At 41.8% G+C, this 21,822-nt stretch overlaps 1 protein-coding gene across 1 annotated transcript; it reads right to left on the bottom strand.

Moving 5' to 3' along the window:
* Window positions 1-17,339: 17,339 nt before the first annotated feature.
* On the bottom strand, window positions 17,340-18,986 carry LOC136786076 (piggyBac transposable element-derived protein 4-like). Its single transcript, XM_066747578.1, has one exon. The coding sequence runs from the start codon at window positions 18,984-18,986 to the stop codon at window positions 17,340-17,342; it is 1,647 nt and encodes a 548-aa protein (XP_066603675.1).
* Window positions 18,987-21,822: the final 2,836 nt, after the last annotated feature.

Below are 21,822 nucleotides of genomic sequence, written 5' to 3'. Positions count from 1 at the left end.
AGAATCAAATAGAAACGAATGTGCTGATGAAATGTGCATTAGGTAGCAGAGTAGTAATGAATTTACTAAAAGATTTCCTGCATAATACAACTCCTCGAAAGATAAATCTTTACCATGTCTATTTTGATAATTATTTCACATGTTTTGATTTGATTTTACACTTACGAAATATAGGATTACGAGCCACAGGTACTATTAGGAATGATAGAGTTAAAATTAAAAACGAAATATGTAAGAAGGCAGAGGGAGGAACATTTGCTGTTAAAAATGACAAAAATAGTCAAATAAATTACATCGCTGTAATGGATTCAAAGCCGGTGTCCATAGCATCTACGGCGGCAGGTGTAAATCCAACTCTTCCAATAAAGCGTTATAGTTCTAAAGAACATGAAAAGAAAGAAATCCAATTTCCACACGCTTTTCATATTTATAACAAATATATGGGAGGAGTTGATACTCATGATGCTCACTGTAATAATTTATTGCCCAGCATCAGAAGTAAAAAATGGACATGGGTAGTTTTTACACGTTTGATTCAGGCATCTATTACGAACTCGGTTGTTATATATAATACTGCTAGTACTGGGAATAAAAAGTCTACAAAAGAGTTTGCGTTAGATATTGCTAAGCATTATTTAGCAAATCCAGAAAAAGAAATTACACAAACTCATGTATCCAAACGTGTAGAAAAGCAGAGCAAATGCTCATCATGTCCCATAAAAACATACAAATTCTGTAAAGGATGCAACGCATATGTTTGCAAAACATGCTTTCCTAACAAACATTAAGAAAGAGTATTGAAAATAGGAAAAATGTGGGTATAAGATAAGTAACCTACTAAATATCAATGACTTGTGACCCTAAAAAATGCTAAAATATTCCAATTTCAGCTTGTAAACGAGATTAATATTTTTTTCTAAAAAACTATTAACTTTGTTGAAAATTTCCCAAGGATAAAAATGTCTTATAATTAATTGAAGAATATTCAAAATTTTTTTCAAATTTTTTATAAACAATTTTTTATTTTTCCTAATATTACGAGACTGAAATTTAAAAAATTGTTGATAAAAATTTTGAAAAAATTTAGAATATTCTTCAATTAATTATAAGACATTTTTATCCTTGGGAAATTTTCAATAAAGTTCGTAATTGATGAGAAAAAAGCTTGTGAAATTTTGTAACAAAAAATCGTGTTTGCCGCCATTTTGCTTCGACCATCAAAAATTTTTCATTTCCTACGGACGATATTTTGAAACTTTGGAATGTTTGTGCCAACTTGTGCCCATTTTTAATGAAAAGGAACATCAAATTTTAGTAGAAAATTTAACTTTTAAAACTTTTGTCGCAAAATTTTTAGCACTTTTTGAGGAAAAAGTCACTATATCTTTTTTTCACGCAACCAAATCATAATTTAAATTATACCATCTTGTAGAGCGACCTCGAAAACATAAGTAAAGGTATTTTGCGATATGTGCAACAAGATTTAGCACTTTAAATCTGATCGCAAAGTAAACCTTTGATTCTTGCCGTTTTGGGCGTTAATGGGTTAAGCCTCCTACATATATGCGAGTTCCGCGGCCCTCGAGTCGAGTCTTATTCTGTGCAAGCTTTGCCGCTGCCGCATCATCCGCGTTCCAAGGTCGTAACTCTAGTGTTCGTTCCACGGGAGCAGGGTACTCCACCGTATTCTAACAAATCTCTTGCCCAGTCGCCGTGTACTGGTAGTTAAGTCTAGTATAATTCAATCCGAAACAAGTCGTGTAGAAATTGTCGCGAGTGTACATCTTTCAGTCGTGCCTAACACGTACCGTTCTGGAAGACAAGCACAACTACTACGAACTGATCATAATTAATTAAGTGCGAGAAATCCACAACCATCGGAGAGTCTAGTCTCTCCAATAGTTGTGACAATTAGTAAATAATCCTGCGAATGCTGATCCAGCATTATTAGCGTTTACTGTAAGTATAATTGTAATACCTGAAAATACATAGTCTTGTGTCAAAACTGCTGTTCCAACGTATGTTTATACATACTATCATTCACCCCGAATCTTGCCAATTCATTACATTCTTACCGCTCGGAGTGTAATACTATAGTTCATTATACTGATAGTCGAAAAGCTCAATCGACGTTTCTACTGACCCAAACTGTAGTGTCGAGTCAGCGCGAAACTCGACCGAAAGGCGGCCACGACTACCCAGTACGTAACAAATCTGGTGACTGCGGTGGGATTTCGTAGGAAATTCTGCTCCCATAGAATTTCCTCAGGGTGTGAACAGCCTTTTTGACACAGTTTTATTCAAAATTTTCTACTAACTTCCTATATAAAATGGCTTTACCCCTACACGATCACCACCCGGACCTCCTCCTCTTCCGCCCGCTAACGGTAGCCACCGTGGAAATGTGTCCGGTTATTTAAATGTTGTAAGCTTGGATTTTTATACTTCTCCTTCCTTTGGGAGACTCCTATCTTCAAACAGTGAATCGGGTAAGACCACACTCAACACAATTAACTCGACATTCCTTTTATTCCACCTTCCAAGTGTACAGATCGCCGTTCCCTACTCGACTGACTCGTCTCCCTCAAGGTCCAATTTATTGCCTCGATAGTCATAAGTAGAACACGCCTATTTATTTTGGCGGTCGATTTAAACATACTCACGAGCCAGCCTTATAGTTCGGCCCTCCTGACATCAGTCCGTCCCGGACTTCACTTAGTCAACTATATACAATCTTCCATGTAATTCATTGTACATGTGCATCACGGAACCTTAATTACTAAATACAAACATATTTCATACATTCATCTTAGCATCTCTTCTTTTTTTTTCATCTATCGAGAGAACCCCAGGGTCTCATATTCTGAGCCTCCCACACCCCCGTATATGGTCGTTGAGATACTTGGTGGTTTTCCACATCACTTAGTACGTACCGATCGTTTCTCAGTACTCGCATAACACGATATGGACCCTTAAATGCAGGTATTAGTTTGTGTGAGGTCCCTGGCGTGCTCTCGAAGTTTTTCACCATGACATAGTCATTTACATGATAATTTGTCGCTTTCTTTCGCTTCTTATCAACATGCATTTGATTGTACTCCTGAGATCTCACGATGTTTTCCGACACTTTTTTTCGGACCGTCCCAAAATCTCTAAAATGATTCGCCACATTTTCATCAATATAGTCTTTTATCTCGGCAGGCAGCTTCCCTCGTTGCGCAATACCAAACAGCAGCTTAGCAGGGGTTTCGCCAGTGGATTTTTGTACGGAGTTATTTAATGCGTACTCCACGTCTCCTAAAACTTTAGGCCAATGTTTCCCTCCATCCTTATCCACCATTTTCCCGATCATTATTCCTAAAACCCTATTAATCCGCTCCACCTGGCCATTGGCCTGTGGAGAGCCAGTGGCAATTAAAACATGTTTCGCATTATTTATTTTAAGAAATTCCTCGAACTCGGCAGATGTGAAACACGATCCTCTATCGGAGATTACGCGTTTTGGACGACTATAGTCATCGAAGTACCGTTGCAGGCACTTCGTTGCCTCGCGAGATGATGTGGTCTTTACTGGGTATAATTTTACAAATTTTGTGAACGCGTCCACTATAACGAGGATATGTCTCGCGAGTCCGGTTTTATCGATAGGCCCGTAGTGATCGATATGGATAGTCACAAAAGGTTCACTTTCCTTAGGTATACTGTGAAGGTATCCTTCACGTTTCCCGGGCGCCGGATTAAACGCGGCGCATTTCAGGCAGTTGTTAATATAATTCCTTACTATTTCCCTCATCTTCGGGAACCAATAGTACGCCCGGATCGACCCACACGTTTTTTCTACCGACAGGTGTCCAACCTCGTCGTGGCATTTGCGTATGACGTGCGAGATCATATCTTGTGGGACATAAAACAACAGGGAAGTGCCCTCCTTCCGGTAAACCAGGCCATTGCGCATCTCAAAAAACCTATGTTCGGCTATCTCTAGCGATCCCCGTAACTTTTTGATTTCGGGATCCCTGTTTTGGCTCACGGACAGGTTAACTTCGAAGGGGTTATCTTCCACAACCAGTACATCCAATGCCCGGCTAAGTGCATCGACATGCTGCATACGGTTCCCTGCTCGGTGCTCCACCTCGTAATCATAGCCCTGAAGTTCGAGTGCCCAACGCGATATTCTAGGATTTATATCCTTTTTATTCAGAGTCATTTTCAAAGAATTGCAATCCGTAATCACCTTAAATCGAATTCCCTGCAAATACACTCTAAATCGTCGGAGCGCGTAAATAATCGCCAGGGCCTCGAGCTCAAAACTATGATACCTGGTTTTCGCGTCGGTCGTCCGCCTGGAATAGTAAAACACCGGGTGCAGCTTATGATCGACTTGCTTTTGCAGCAATACCGCTCCGAATCCTTGGGAACTCGCATCGCAATGTACTTCGGTTTCATAGCGCGGATTATAAATGGCCAGTATCGGGGAAGCAACTAACCTTCGTTTAAGCGTTTCATACGCTCTCATCTCCATGTCGCCGAAACTAAACGACGCATCCTTCCTCGTGAGATCCGTAAGAGGTTTTGCTATCAGTGAAAATCCTTCGATAAATTTCCGAAAGTATGAACACATTCCAAGGAACCGCCTAATGGCTCGCACATCTCGCGGAACCGGGAAATTCTTTACAGCATCTATCCCGTCATCGGTGGGCTTAATCCCCTTTTGGTTGACAACGTATCCCAGGTACTGTATCTCAGTGGCGAGGAACTTACATTTGTCTAAGCGAAGGTTGAGTTTATTATTAACTAAAGCGTCGAATACCGCCTCCAATACCCGTATGTGGTCCTCTATCGTTTCAGTAACGACCAAGATGTCGTCGAGGTACACTACCACTTCTCCCTTGTCTATGAAATCCCTGAAGATACGCTGAATCCATCTCTGAAAAGCAGAGGGGGCCCCTTTCAAGCCAAACGGCATACGCAAGAACTCGTACTGCCCCATAGGCGTCACGAAAGCGGTATACTTTATGGACTCATTGGCGATCCGGATATGATAGAACCCATCTTTTAAATCGAGAGCACTAAAGTATTTTTTTCCGCTCAACACATCGAGCTGGTCTTCGATAAGGGGTAGGGGAAAATTATCACGGAGGGTTATTTTATTCAAAGCGCGATAGTCGATACACATTCGTATTTCGCTATTTTTTTTCTTAACCAAAACGATTGGTGAAGCATACTCTGACGAACTTGGCCTCACGATCCCATCGTTCAACAATTTGTCGATTATCCCGCGTACTTTCTCTTTCTCCATGAATGATAGCCTACGCGGCTGAAAGCTAAACGGTTTACAATCAGACAATGTTAGTTTCATCTCCGTATCGATCTTGGGTGTCTCCGGACGCTCGGGCTTCAAATATCTTTCTCTAAACAAGGTTTTCACCTTATTTTGGACATCAACGGGTATCTCAGGGTTTAGTGTTATGCCGACCTCGTTCCCACTTATTTCGTATTCAATATTCATAATCTCAGCAACGCTATCCTCAGCTATGCTCGTTACGTCTCTCAGCGCAAGACCCAGTCTAATCAAACTATCCCTTCCCAATACGACGGAGGCTTTCATGGTGTTACTCGGCACAACATATAAATGTAAAGATCTCGGTGATTTTCCCTCTAACTCAGCCTCTACATTTGTTGACCCCAGTATAATTAATTTACTGCCATTTATCCCGCAGATGTTTCCCCTATCCCTGCCCACAACTTTTACATATTCGTTGGGAACGCATTCTTCTCTTATAAACGAGACCGGGCTGCCGGTATCTAATAGACTATCCAGGACGGTCATTTCGCTGGTTCCGGCCGCGGAATATATACTATACTTAACATTACGTATATATTCGTCCTCCAATTCGACCGCTGGGTTTTCTTCTAAGCTGCTGACCTGCGTCGTCTTCTTAGGGCAGTCTCTCGCCTGGTGCCCCACCCCGTTACACCTGTAGCACGTCTTCTTCGACGATAGGAGCGCAGGGCAGTTGAACTTGATGTGTCCTTGCTTCTTACAATAATGGCAGAGTCTAGTGTCGTTGGTTGGAGGTCTTCCCTCTCCGGTCTCCTTAGGTAGGTCCTGCGATATGGGTCGGCGATCCGTGCTGCTAGGTCCTGATTTTGTACCTTCCTTACTTCTCATGTTTGGATAGGTGCGCCCCTTACTCTCAACGGATTTTTCAGGGCGCTTCAAAACTACTTTCTCGAAAGCTTTTAATAGAGACCACTTTGTATTGAACCCTTGAATCCTAGCTTGATTTTGTAATGAAATGTCTGGAATGCCCTCTATTAAATAGTCAATAATCTCGTCTTCAGAAACAGCATTACGGTTTGCCAACGTCAATTTATCATTATAAAATTCGCCAAAGGTTTCGTCCATTTTCCATTGTCGGTTCTCGAATTGCTTACGGAGAGTCAATTTTGTCGGTCGATGGTCGAACATGGCTCTCATTTCTTCTATTAGCTGCGTGAACGTCATCGCGAGGTGGTCCGGTTTTGAATGAAACCACTCCAATGCACCTCCTCTCAAACGTAACCCCACGAGTAGCCGTATCGAATCCTCGTCCAATAAGTATGTGCCTTTTAACAGCCTTAATTGTTGCTCCCACCTCCAAAAACTATCCTGAACGCCACTGAACTCAGGCAGCATTTCCGAAACAATACGTAAATTTGGGTGCGGATGGGGCAGTCTCGGGGTAGGCGGCTCCATGGTCCGAGTTGCGCTTTGGGCAATACTCCTATTCGATCGGAGCAGGGCAAGCTCCTGTTGAACTGTGGCTAGCTGTCCCTGCATCACCTCTCGTTCTCTACGTAATAGCCGTAGCTCCTGTTGCAATTCATCATGCGGAAGAGGTTCGTCTTCAGGTTGCTGGGACATTTCTTCTGGGATAGCTAGTAATATCTTTCTCCAATTTCCTGTCGGGTCTGTTTCATTCATTCGCTTAATCAATTCGTTTTTTAAGCCGTTACAAGGTAAATTTAAAGCTCGTAACATGTTCTTCAGTTCTATAATAGTAAACGATGATGGGTCCCTCAAGGTCATCATTCTATCTTGACGTTTAGTAAACAAACGGCTTGGCACTGGTTTCTCCGTTTGAATCAACGTATACAAAACAGCTAAACACAAATTTTTACGGTTATACTGGTAAACTACACCGACCTTGGGTCTATTTTGATGATCCTTAGCTAGCAGTCGTTGACTGTCTCCAACCAAATGATCAAAATTAATGCTATTCTAATCAGGCGAAAACTTCAAAAATTACCGAGTCCTTTCGTTTTCGCTCCAGAAGATAACCGACACAATTAACAATCCGAAAAAGGTTTCTTCTCTGATTTTCCAAAAATAGTAAGATACAAGTCCAAAATCAGTTTTAACAAAGTTATGGTTCTTCCTTTATGGAATCCCACTTCTGAGATTGTAAGCTTGGATTCTTATACTTCTCCTTCCTTTGGGAGACTCCTATCTTCAAACAGTGAATCGGGTAAGACCACACTCAACACAATTAACTCGACATTCCTTTTATTCCACCTTCCAAGTGTACAGATCGCCGTTCCCTACTCGACTGACTCGTCTCCCTCAAGGTCCAATTTATTGCCTCGACAGTCATAAGTAGAACACGCCTATTTATTTTGGCGGTCGATTTAAACATACTCACCAGCCAGCCTTATAATGTTTCCAACGGAATTTGCTCTCCCCGAGGAGAGGTATTAATCCAACTCCAAACAGTACCATCCTATAATGGATCCCGCGACGATCTGGGACCTTTTATAAAAAATTTAGAGAATATTTATTCTACCTTGTCGGACGCCGCTCGTCAGGAATTCGTTCCTTTGGTATTAGCCAAATTAGTCGGTTCTGCTCGTGTGAGCGTTACTGGTAAACGATTCCCTACCGTCAAGGACTTGATCGCTCACTTACGACGAAAATTTCAACCTCCCCGGACTTTTATAGATTTGGTCACCCAATGTGGAAAATTAGCCATGCGTCCTAATGAAGCCTTAGGTTCGTATATAGATCGAGCTGAACGCCTGAAAGCCGACCTTGACGCCGCTTATGAGAACAAATACGGGTCAGAATCGCTCGTCCTGATACAGCAGCCCAATGATCGGGAGTTTCTGGAAGTATTCATGGACGGATTGGCTCCAGAATATTACACTCCCGTGTATTCCAGAAACCCCCGAAATCTACAAGAGGCTTGCGACTACGCGCGCTTACGGGAGTTCGGTATAGAACGAAGAGAAGCCTTCGATCACTCCAATTATCCTCCTTATTCCCAGAATCCAAGTGCCTATCAACCTTCCCGGTACTATTCCTCATACCCTTCCCCTCATCCTTCCCGATATCCTCCGTTCCCCCGCTACCCTCAACCTCCACCGGCACCCGGACCTAACGGTTATCCCCCTCCGTCCGATCAACACTATCGATCGCGACTCCCTAGACCTCCACAGTCAGAGCCCTACGATCCAGAACTCACCTGTGGACGGTGTCGAAGGGTTGGGCATAGAGCATCCAGTTGTCGAGCTTCTCCTGCATATCCTTCCAAAACTCATGTTCCTACTACTGCAGTAATGGAGGCTGTCGAAGAGACCGGTGATTTAAACTACGATCAGGTTCGCCCGAACGACGCGTCGACGAACCCATCATAGAAACCGCGTCCGTTCAAATTTTAACTCCACCCCAGAAAAGGAGAAAAGACCCCTCACCCGTATCCACCATTTTGAGCTATTCGCCACACGCGACCCTGGTACTCAAGAAGGTTCCCCAACTGAGCTACTTGGATGGAGAATTTTTGGTGGATACAGGCTCGCACATTAACATCATAGTGTATAATGCTCTTCGGGAGGAGATTGGCCTCGAATACCCCGATTTCCCGGCCCTACCAGGTCTCAGAGGACAACTGGATGTAGTAGGATCGGTAACCCTTACCATCGATGAAGAACCTCATAGATTCCAACTTATAGAAGACTTTCACCTCCCTTATACCGGAGTTTTTGGGATGCCCTTCCTCAACCAAACCGAGGCACAGATCTCCCTGTTACATCGGACCTTGGTTACCTCTAATAAACCAGTGAGGCCTCTACCATTCAAAAACAGTGACGAACTCCTAAGTATAAGAGAAGGGTGTACTAAGGTCGATGCCTCTCAGCACCCTCCTCAGTCCCTTAATGTTACCATAAGATCTCCTTCAACATCACCTCCGGAGGAAGACTATCCAACTACTCTTCCCTACCTAGGCGAAGATCCTAGACGAGAGCTGCCCTACGAAGATACTAGACCTGGAATTGAACCGTTAAATCCCCAGGAAAGGACTACCGCCATGGAAGCCCTGTTCCTCAACCTATCACCGGAAGATCCAGACGCTCAACTTTTGATTAGTTCCTTAATCCATGAGTATTCTGACATATTCTACCTGACGGGAGACCGACCCGACACCGAAAACAAAGCCGATATTTATCATGAAATCGATACCCCCGGAGGAACAGCCTCCAAGATCCGACAGTACCGAATTGAAGAAACATTACATTCTGAGGTACAGAGCCAGGTCAATGTACTTCTAGAGAACGGCATAGTGGTCCCTTCCTCATAGCCCTACAATTCTCCGCTGTGGATCGTACCAAAGGCTCCCGACTCCCAAGGAAAAAACGTTGGCGCCTAGTTACCGACTTCCGTCGACTGAACGAACAAACCGTAGTAGATTCCTACTCTTTGCCTATCATTGTGGACATCTTGGATAAACTAGGCGTATCTAAGTATTTTTCTATTTTCGATTTGGCTAGTGGATTCCACCAAATTCACCTTCATCCCCGGGATCGACATAAAACAGCATTCTCTACGTCCTTTGGACATAACGAATATACACGAATGCCCTTTGTACTCAAAAATGCCCCCGCCACCTTCCAGCGCCTTATGGATCGAGTCCTACAAGGAATCCAAGGACAGGAACTTTTTGTATATCTTGATGATATTATTGTATTTTCTGCCACACTCTCTGAACACATCGAAAAGTGCAAGCGCTTATTCAGCAGAATTCGACAATACGGTCTCAAGCTACAATCGGAAAAGTGTGCCTTCCTAAGGCAACAAATCACCTATTTAGGCCATCTTATTAACCCGAATGGCGTCCAGCCCCTTCCCTCCAAGGTGGAGGCTGTACGAAAATTTCCAGTACCTACCAACCCCAAAAACATCAAACAGTTTCTAGGATTAGCCGGGTATTACCGACGATTTATTCCAAATTTTGCTCAACGAGCCAAACCCCTGACTCAACTGCTCAAGAAAGGTATCACCTTTACTTGGAACAGGGAGGCCCAGGCCAGCTTTGAAGACTTACGAGCCTGCCTATGCGAAGCTACAGTATTGGCCTATCCAGATTTCCAGCTCCCTTTTATCATCACCTGCGACGCTTCTGAATTTGCCATAGGGGTCATCCTCAGTCAAGGAAAACTTGGACACGAGACCTATAGCATACGCATCTCGTACGCTTACCGATCCTGAAACTCGTTATTCTACTTCCGAGAAAGAAGGACTAGCTGCTGTTTATGCTATTAAACAGTTCCGTCATTACGTGTACGGAAGAAAATTCACTCTCGTCATCGACCACCAACCTCTCGTTTGGCTCAGCAAAGCAACCGACCCCACCAACCGTATCCAAAGATGGAAACTCTGTTTAGAGGAGTTCGACTATGAAATCATCTATAAGAAAGGAGCAACTAACTGCAATGCTGACGCTCTATCACGGAATCCGATGCCGATAGCTCTGCCGGTGTTCCGCGATGACCCCAGTTACCTTCCCCATCAAAAACAACTTCCGGTGGACACACAATCAATTGGTGCCCGTCTGAGAAGCCGTCGCCGGGAAGAAGCCGCTCCCCCTATCAATTATGCCGAACTGGACTCTTCCACCGATCTCGAGACTTCTACAAATGTTCACCCCTTAACCAATATCGACTCTAGGCCCCCTATAAGCATGTTACCAACACTGATGGAAGAAACGACTCTCCCCGACGACACCAACTCGGAAAATCCTCCAGACGACTTCTCTGAGGAACCCAGCGTTCTCGGAGATTCGTTCGAGGCAGAATGTACCCCACTGACCCCCGAACAACGCTCTATTATTAACGAATTGAGCTCTAGCCAAGAAGAAATCCATAAACTTTTGGCTTCCCTCCACAACGAACAATCATCGGATGAAGACACCGATTCCGATGAGGAAACTGATGCGGACCCGTGTTTAACACCTACCACAACATCAGAACCCCTGAACTTTACTCTCCCCTCGCCTGCTAAAATAAAACCCATAGGACGCTCCACCTGGATACCTAGTGATTTTGAAAAATCCGAAGATGAACTCTCAGGCTCCGACGCCGAGTCAGATATCACCGTAGTGGATGCTACCCAAAACAAAACCCTACCACCCCCTCAATACGATCCATCCCTAGACCCTGGTTTTAGCCGTATTGAACCCAATCCAATCTCAGAAGAATCCCCCTTTTTCTCCCCCCCGAACCCCATGAAATGTAAAGTAGAAAGCTCCGCATATGTTCTGTGCCACAAGCCCAGCAACATTGTCCATCTGATTGCCTCTGACTGTTCTTTTCAAGACCCCATTAGCCAAATGCTCATAGAAACCGGAAGAATCGATCTGAAAACCATAAAAAATCATCCTTTTCCTCTTGGGTCCGTTCAAGACTTTCCCTACAAAACCACCAAGATCATCCTGGCCATTACCCATCCCCGCGAATTAATCCCCGCCAGCGACGAAGAAATTCATAATTCTCTGAAAAAGCTAAAGGACTTTGTTCGCGAGAATAAAATTTCAGAGTTCAGCATCGTCCCGTATAAACTCGGAACCACCCGGCTGACGGCGCGCTATTTGAGCTCCGTCTTTTCCCGTGCGTTCCACGATGACGATGTCGAAATCACTATCTGCACTGGTGAAGTTGTTACTCCTCCAGTTCAGATAAGAAGACACATCATTCTGGAATATCATGGAGGTTTAGTTGGAGGTCATAAGGGAGTGACCAAGACCTATCATAGAATTAGGGAACATTATAATTGGCCAGGTCTCCATAAGGACGTCCAGAGCAATATACGTTCCTGCGATAGTTGCCAACGGCAGAAATTGGTTCACGTAAAACCTAAACTGCCAATGCTCATAACTGACACCCCCTGTGCCCCCTTCGATAAAGTAGCCTTGGACACCGTAGGCCCTTTTCCTATTACGCCCTCCAGAAATTTACACGTCCTAACCATGCAGTGTAATTTGACTAAATTTTGCATTGTTGTCGCAATACCTAACATTCGCGCCGCTACCATCTCTGACGCATTTTCGAGGCGTTTCGTTGCGCAATTCGGACTTCCGCGTGCCATTCTCACGGATCCAGGCACCAGCTTTTTAGGAAAATTACTCAAAAGCGTAACCTCTCTTTTTAAAATCAAGCACTTGACCACCTCCGGTTATCGACCCCAGATCAATGGATCTCTAGAGAGAAGTCATCTAGTGCTCACCGAATACCTAAAACATAATATCAACCAGTATTCGGACTGGGATTTATTCATCCCCTTCGCCATGTTCTCCTATAATACTTCTGTGCACGAAGCTACAGGGTTTACGCCCTATGAATTAGTTTATGGGCGCAAGGCTCAGTCCCCCGTCTCCGCCTATGCGATCGAGGAGTTATTAACCTACGACGCATACGCACAGGAGCTGGCTCAGCAGTTAACCCGGCTTCACGCTTTAGCCCGAGAACGCGAAATCCAAGCTAAAGAAAAATCTAAGGAATATTACGATCGGAACGCAGCCTTTGTTTCCTATTCCCCTGGAGATTTGGCCTATGTCCTACGAGAACCTAGAAAACATAAACTAGACTCCCAGTATATCGGGCCATATACCATAGAGTTGATCAACGATAAGCACAACGCTATCCTCATCACTGACTCTGGAATTCCCATCACTAAACATTTGGACAAATTAAAACCTTCCTCTACACCCACCTCTACTAACCACGAAATCTAATGCATGTACGACTTTCTCTTTATAGAACGACTCCTGCAGCATTATTAGCATTTACTGAGCGACCCATAGTAATGATCACTGTTCGCTAGCAATTATTCTAGAGATTATTCAACCTCCCTTTATTCCACGGTTAGTCTAACTGGAACAATCAACTCGAACCCTTAAAAGACGATACTGCCAAACGACACCCGAATGAACTGCTGAGGAACCCTGGGATATATATATATATATATATATATATATATAAGAAAAAAAAAGAAGAAAGAAGACGAATTCAGAGGGAAACTAGAACCAACATATATTTTTTCGTTCCTGAATCCTTATAGCCTAATTATACATCCATTCTTTACCCCAAATTTTATCCATGCCACCCAGTCCCTCCCCTTTCTCGACAAGTGGAATCCCATAGGATAGGACGCAAGGGAAATACACCATAAATAAACACTAAAGGATTCCTTTCAGTTGTCATATATTGTTACAATCGTTTTCTTTAATACTAATATTACTTAAGCCTAACTAGGTCTAGGCCAGGTCGTGCCACTCCAGCACCTCCTGCTCCGTCAAATCTGGTTCCCAGCCACCCCACGGATCCTCCACCTGAAGGTTTATCCGCTCCCAACGGCTGTCTTGAAGCCAGCGCAGGCCCCACCAGTCGAAGTCCTCCCGGAAGGACCACGTTTCCAGTTCCCTCTCGCCGATCCACGCATTGACCCTCCGGTCGGACTCCCTTTCCCGCCTGATCTCTCGCATCCCCGCCAGGTCCAAAACTACCACTAAAATTATAAACGCATTATTATCAATCGCTACCCCCTACCACTGGTGCTGGGAAGATAATATCTTTCAACCCACTTACCAAATCGGGTACATATTGATACCCCGCCGGCGAGCCTAGCTCCTTTGGACCCAAGGTGTGCGTTCTTGTTCCTCCTCCCCATCTCGTGCTTCACTTCCTCTTCCCTTGAACTTTCTTTCCTCCTTTCCTTCTTCCTTGCTATAACCTTGCCACACTGTACGGCCCCAAAATTTTAACCAGAACAATATCGCTCCTCCTCAATACCTCACTTTTATAGCAAATTTCCCACTCCACTCGCTATTGCAACGCCAACTCTGTGACGCTCGAGATTCACTGCGCCACACGACCGAAATCACCATGACTACCATTATAAATATATTATTTATAATGACGTTAAGCATCACGCAGATTTACTGGACCCACGCATACAACATCACTCACCTGAAACACAACCCCTGTATCTTCATTGAAAAAATCGCAACCCTACAGTACTATCCCGTGCTATGGAAGGTCGCCACCACCATTGACATCATCAGCTTGACCAGCCAAGCCCCTAATCTCGGAAAATTCTACGACACCTTATTCTATGTGTGCTAGGGCAACATCTCTTGCATCAATGACAGTAAGCTCGAAGAGATCGGACGCAAAATTGTTGACACTGAACTTTTCGCTTCAATACTTCGCCGAGGCTTACATCCTACGGACCTTAATCGGAACCGTAGAAGCGCTCCACTCGGATTCGTAGGAGGACTCTCTAAAACCCTTTTTGGTACCTTGACCGAAGAAGATGGCGAATACTACACCAGCGAAATATTAAAGCTGCAAGAGAAAGGAGTACACACCGCTCACTTGTTGGAAAAACAGACGCATGTGGTACAGTCGGAATTCTCCGCCTTGCACCTTTCTATTACTACCTTAAATAACCATACTCAAGAGCTTCAAGAACAAACCAAAGCCTTGGCCGACGCTATCGCTCTCACCGATGATGCCCTTGAACAGGAAAAACACGCGAGAGTACATCGAGATTACATCCGACAAATGGAAATGTATGCCGATCAATACAGGACCAGCATTCTATTCCTTGTGGATGCTGTTCTTTTCGCTCGTCGTGGAATTTTGCACCCCATGATACTTACACCTACCCGGTTACAACAGGCTTTGCAGGAAGCCACCCTCCGGACCGGATTTTCCTTGCCTTTCGACGAAGAGGAACTACTGATGGAGGATATCCAAGAACTCTCTCACTTACACGTTAATCATTATAAAGGACAATTGGTGGTCGTGATCGAAATCCCTCTACTTAACAAGGAAAAATACCATCTGTACAAAACATATCCCTACCCAACCCACCATAATCGTCCCGATAACCAAACTATCACCACCTTTATTCAACCTGCCCATCCCTACCTAGCAGTCTCTTCCTCTCAACGCTTTTACTCCCATATCCCTTCCGAGTCTCTATCCCATTGCCTCCACCACCTGAAAACATACTACTGTGCTCCTGGGGCGCCGCTTCATAAGATCTCGTATAATCAGGAATGTGAGCTATCCATCCTCCAACACCATGACACCACCCAATGGACTGGTTGCGACATCAGGGTTGCCTCTTTCACTGGTCTCTTCTGGACACCTTTGGTCCAACCCAGAACCTGGTTATACTCTCTACCAAAACCTGAGCAAATCACTCTAGTCTGCCGAGGAAACGTAAGGGGAACGGAAACCATCCTTGGAGATGGAATTATCCAATTAGAAGCAGGATGCTTCGCGGACACTACATCTACTCAGCTACGATCGCTGCAAACCCTGATGGTGTCCGATGTTACTCACTTCGAAGCCCTAGAGCCCATGCCTCTCCCTGACCTTTTACCCGAAGGTCACATACCAGCTTTACAGAAATTGATAAAAATACAGCCTATTAACAGTAAACCCTTGGACGACTGGAATCTCTCCAAAAACAGCGTAGCCCTCAAGGATATAGCCCGAGAAGCAAAGGACCTGCAGAAACAAGATTCCACCGCCCTTAGAGCATCCATCATCTCATATGCTTCATCCGGATCTCTTTTTGTCCTCATTATACTAATCGCTGCGGCCCTGTGGTTTAAACGAAATCCGACACCCGCGCATACCAGCCCGACGTCAACCACCTCTATCAGAGTTCAAAGCACTCCAACGATAGCAGCCGAAAGCATGCCAATACTTCCGGTACGCACCGTCAGCATGCCGTTTCAACAACCTATTCGACATGTGCAGAGTAGGCCGTACCTGGACCAATAGCGATGCCACGGGACTCGCTACCCTTTAGTTAACCCTTTGCGGCACAGTGGCACGGTACGGTGCCACCTTTTTAAAAACAGTTTTTTACAATTTTGATGTAGTTTAAATTCAATTAAACCAATGCTTTTTGTTTTTTTATGATCGTGAGATGTTACACAATTAAAATCTATGCAAAAAAGGTATAAATTTGTTTGTTAATTTATTTGTAATAATCAATAAATTAAAAAAAGATCCTTTTTTTTTTAAAAAAAATCATTATTGAAGAAATGGGTAGCTATATTCGTAAGGAAAAAATGATACAGGGGTTTTCGGGGTCGCTGATTACGAATCTGATGTCAAAATTTAGAAATTCAAAATGGCGGATCCAAGATGGTGGACAAAAATTTCAATTATTACCGTATTTCAAAAAGAATTGGTATACAATAGTTTTCGGGGTCGCTGATTACGAATCTGATGTCAGAATTTAGAAATTCAAAATGGCGGATCCAAGATGGTGGACAAAAATTTAGATTATTACCGTATTTCAAAAAGAATTGGTATACAATAGTTTTCGGGGTCGCTGATTACGAATCTGATGTCAGAATTTAGAAATTCAAAATGGCGGATCCAAGATGGTGGACAAAAATTTAGATTATTACCGTATTTCAAAAAGAATTGGTATACAATAGTTTTCGGGGTCGCTGATTACGAATCTGATGTCAGAATTTAGAAATTCAAAATGGCGGATTCAAGATGGTGGACAAAAATTTAGATTATTACCGTATTTCAAAAAGAATTGGTATACAATAGTTTTCGGGGTCCCTGATTACGAATCTGATGTCAGAATGTAGAAATTCAAAATGGCGGATTCAAGATGGTGGACAAAAATTTAGATTATTTCCGTATTTCAAAAAAAATTGGTATACAACAATTTTCGGGGTCGCTGATTACGAATCTGAACTCAGATATTTGTGAAAAGTGATTTGGAATAATCAGAAATTCAGTATAGTAAAATAAATAAAGAAATCCGCTCTTAGCCTAACCCAGAGATACGAACGAGGACGTGGCGGTTATCATCTCCATTTTTTCCATTTTTTTTTTTTACTTTTTTCAGTATTTTTTTTTATTTTTATAATTTTTATTTTTATAATGTTTTTTATATTTATATAAATATTATTGTTTTTATTTTCAACATCATTTTCAAACAATTTCTCACAACTTTTTCATATTAATTTTTTTGTACTTATTCACGAATGATAGATCAAGAAGCAATTTCTGTCCGATTGTAGACATAAAGGTACATTGCACAAATTACACATCCAATGAGTCCGTGTATTATTTGTTTTTGAACTGCAATGTGTACATCGTCTCTTATTTTCAATATGTATAGGCATATGAGCTGATTGAAAACGCCTTTTTTCAATAGATACTTGTGGTTTTTGAGAACCGATAATTGAAGGCTGTCGCTTCCTTCCTTTTTTAGTTGGAACGGTTCTAGAAACTAATCCATCTACTAAATGTAGTCGAAACTTTTTCAAAGTCACAGACTTATCGGTATTTATTTTTTTATATATGATAAATGAATTTACAACCGCCACATCAATGAAATACCAAAATATTCTGTGCCACCATTTTTTAGATTTTCGATCAATTTTGTATGTGGATATCAAGCGGTCTGCGCTATCAACGAAACCCATGTATTTATTGTAATCAGAGCATATAACAGGACAATCTACTTTTACTAAAGTGCCATCTCTTTGCCTTCGATTTACAGTTGTGACTTCAGATGGATCATGGTAATTTGATAGAAAGTGTACACCTTTTTTATCCATCCACTTTATCCAACTAATACCAGTCTTGGATGTTCGAAAATCATATTGTCCACGTTCCATTTCTTTGTCAGATATTACAGATTTTGGTAGTCCAGCTCGATTAGACCGTACCGTTCCACAAGCGAATATGTTATCTTTCTTTAGTGAAATCAATAAGTCAACAGCAGTAAAAAAATTATCAAAATAGACGTGATGATTCTTGCCAACAAGTTCACGGGTCAGATCCTTGACAACGCGTGCTCCTAACTGTTTTTCACAACTTTCCGTTTTACCGGTATAGACTTGAAATTCACAAACGAAACTAGATTCATCTGCTCGAATCCAACATTTATATCCACGTTTTATCGGCTTAGCTGGTAAATATTGTTTTAGGCTACTACGACCTTTGAATTTTATCATAGACTCATCGATTGACTGATATTTACTTGGTTTCCAATATGTTTTGAAATTTTTTTCAAGACTATTTAGTAATGGCCTCAACTTATATAATTTATCGTAGTTCGGTTTACCTTTCTTAGGTTCTGTCCGATTATCAGAGATATGTAAATTACCTAAAATAAATCCAAAACGAACAACAGGCATCAATGATTGCATAAATGAATCATTCAATTTTGGATCAGATGACCAGTAATCACGATATGAAGGTAGTTTTTTTATTCCCATCATAATATTGATTCCTATAAAAATACGTAATTCATCTTTCGTTATCAATGTCGCATTAGGTTTATTGTTTTGTATATAAATATTTGTTTGTTGAACTATAATATCTAAAATATCTTCTGAAACAAGACATGAAAAAATTTCCAATGGAGATTTTACATTATCAGGGATATTTGGTCCAAAATCAGCTGTGAATGGTCCGCCTGTTCTCTCTTTTCCTTTTTTCGTCCATGTTTCATTGCCAGAATATTCTTGTTCATCTTCATCTAAATCATTCTCACTTTCATCCTCTTCTACATACTCATTTTCTACATCAATCAGATTATACTCATTCTCATCAATATCTGAGTCAGCAAGTCCATCTATAGACTCCCCATCACTAGGAATATCAGTAATTTCCATTTCAAAAGACAGATAATAAGCAATAATTTATTAACTTTAGGATTGAAGGAAGAAGAATAATAACACCACCAAAGGGCTGTGCACATCAAAATATCATCAATGAATTTTAAAAAGTGATACCAAATTTAGATACCCCAAATTATAAATGTATAATAAAAAATGAAAAGTATTTAAACCATCCCGTAACAGTTATATTGAGACACAAAAGATAAAAATAGACATAAAATTTGTATCAACAAGAAATCATAATTATGAAATTCTGAAAACAATACAATGAAAATAATACCCTCGGTAATACGCGGTAACTGAATAATAATAGTATATGATTCAGCATGTGTAATTTACTTGCATAGGTACGTGGAGAAAGCAACTACTTATAATATAGTAATACTAAATCTTCAATCAATAATTCAACATATTGCACTGAGTATTCTTATATACTTATATATCATTTACACAGTACCTATATACTTGGAAATGATTGTTTTGAGAAAAAATGAGGTAAAAACTATTTTCAATCACGAATTATCGAGGATCCATTGGATTAGCTACTCAAAACCCAGAAAAGAATATAAGCCACCCAAAATATCTGTCTCATACGTCCAAGTTCACCGCTACACTTCTGTAGAAATAAAATCGTTATTACAAGCATATGGGCACCACTAAAAATTCGAAATTACTAACTCCGATAGCTACATATCTAAACTTTGGAATGAATTATCGATCTAAAAAATCTCTGTACATTAGTTTTTACTGGAATTTGATATTATTTAAAAATTTTGTCCGTCAAATCTGATCGGCAATTTTGAATTTCTAACATTCTGACATCAGATTCGTAATAAGCGACCCCGAAAACTATTGTATACCAATTCTTTTTGAAATACGGTAATAATCTAAATTTTTGTCCACCATCTTGGATCCGCCATTTTGAATTTCTAAATTCTGACATCAGATTCGTAATCAGCGACCCCGAAAACTATTGTATACCAATTCTTTTTGAAATACGGTAATAATCTAAATTTTTGTCCACCATCTTGGATCCGCCATTTTGAATTTCTAAATTCTGACATCAGATTCGTAATCAGCGACCCCGAAAACTATTGTATACCAATTCTTTTTGAAATACGGTAATAATTGAAATTTTTGTCCACCATCTTGGATCCGCCATTTTGAATTTCTAAATTCTGACATCAGATTCGTAATCAGCGACCCCGAAAACTATTGTATACCAATTTTTACGAGAAACCGATTATGTAAAAAATGTGTGCCGCAAAGGGTTAATAAGTACCGAATTCCTTTAGAAACTGTCGGCAGCTGGCCTGACCCATACTTCTCATCCTGGAAACATTGACCTCCACAGGACAATGTTTCATCTAAGGGGGGAGGTGTAACGTAGGGGTCAGCCACTTCGCCGGACCAAAGTAGATCGCACACGTCCGTGTGCAATACCGGTGGTATTGCACATTACTGACACCCGGAATTCTTTTCCGGAAATGCGTTAAACCTTGGGCGTCGGCCGTGGATGTGGAGACTTTTTGGTCGTCATGTGTCGAAAGATCATGGCGCTACTGACGACACATGACCTATTAAGCCTCCTACATATATGCGAGTTCCGCGACCCTCGAGTCGAGTCTTATTCTGTGCAAGCTTAGCCGCTGCCGCATCATCCGCGTTCCAAGGTCGTAACTCTAGTGTTCGTTCCACGGGAGCAGAGTACTCCACCGTATTCTAACAAATCTCTTGCCCAGTCGCCGTGTACTGGTAGTTAAGTCTAGTATAATTCAATCCGAAACAAGTCGTGTAGAAATTGTCGCGAGTGTACATCTTTCAGTCGTGCCTAACACGTACCGTTCTGGAAGACAAGCACAACTACTACGAACTGATCATAATTAATTAAGTGCGAGAAATCCACAACCATCGGAGAGTCTAGTCTCTCCAATAGTTGTGACAATTAGTAAATAATCCTGCGAATGCTGATCCAGCATTATTAGCGTTTACTGTAAGTATAATTGTAATACCTGAAAATACATAGTCTTGTGTCAAAACTGCTGTTCCAACGTATGTTTATACATACTATCATTCACCCCGAATCTTGCCAATTCATTACATTCTTACCGCTCGGAGTGTAATACTATAGTTCATTATACTGATAGTCGAAAAGCTCAATCGACGTTTCTACTGACCCAGACTGTAGTGTCGAGTCAGCGCGAAACTCGACCGAAAGGCGGCCACGACTACCCAGTACGTAACACCTTATTGGAAATACTAGACTATATAAGAGCAAAAGGGGAAAGCTCTGTATCTGTCTCCTGTAATTGGAGTTGGACTCGATAACACTTTCTACATAGACCTGCTACGCCCCACCAAGTCTGGAGCCACCAAGTTAATCACAGAGGAATATTATTAATTAAACGTTGAGTCCTAATGGCAGTGCTCAACGCTTACCTTCATGCAATAAACAGTGTAACAAAGTACAAGCCAGGCATGCACAGCAGTGTCAAATTTAAGGTTAGGAATAGTGGATGGAGTGAAGTCCCCAATTGAACATCTTGACAGTTCCCAATTTCCTGTCTAACCTCCTTCCTTCCTTCTTAGTATATCGAATCCAGTCTCGGGGTCCACTTACATGAGTATCCGAACTTGATTAACACATTAACGTCCAAAATGTCAAAATTTCTTGCACGTTTTCAAAGTGATTTTTTCCTATGTAATTGGCGTTGAAAAAATTCTTGAACCACATATTCTGATGTAAAATTGCATGCTCTTTCAGAATCCGTCGCCAGAATCATGATAAAACTCACAGGAAAAGTGATATGCTCGATTGAAACATAAAAAA

This window comes from Prorops nasuta, unplaced genomic scaffold, assembly GCF_024137725.1.
Source record: "Prorops nasuta isolate Cenicafe-Biocafe unplaced genomic scaffold, Cenicafe_Pnas_1.2 PNAS00001, whole genome shotgun sequence".
In the NCBI taxonomy this organism is placed as follows: domain Eukaryota; kingdom Metazoa; phylum Arthropoda; class Insecta; order Hymenoptera; family Bethylidae; genus Prorops; species Prorops nasuta.
Note: the sequence above shows the minus strand (reverse complement) of the source record. Positions and strands in the feature narration are given on the sequence as shown.

Excerpts from the sequence above, each read along its gene's own strand:
- LOC136786076 (XM_066747578.1), bottom strand. The coding sequence starts at position 18,986 with ATGGAAATTACTGATATTCCTAGTGATGGGGAGTCTATAGATGGACTT.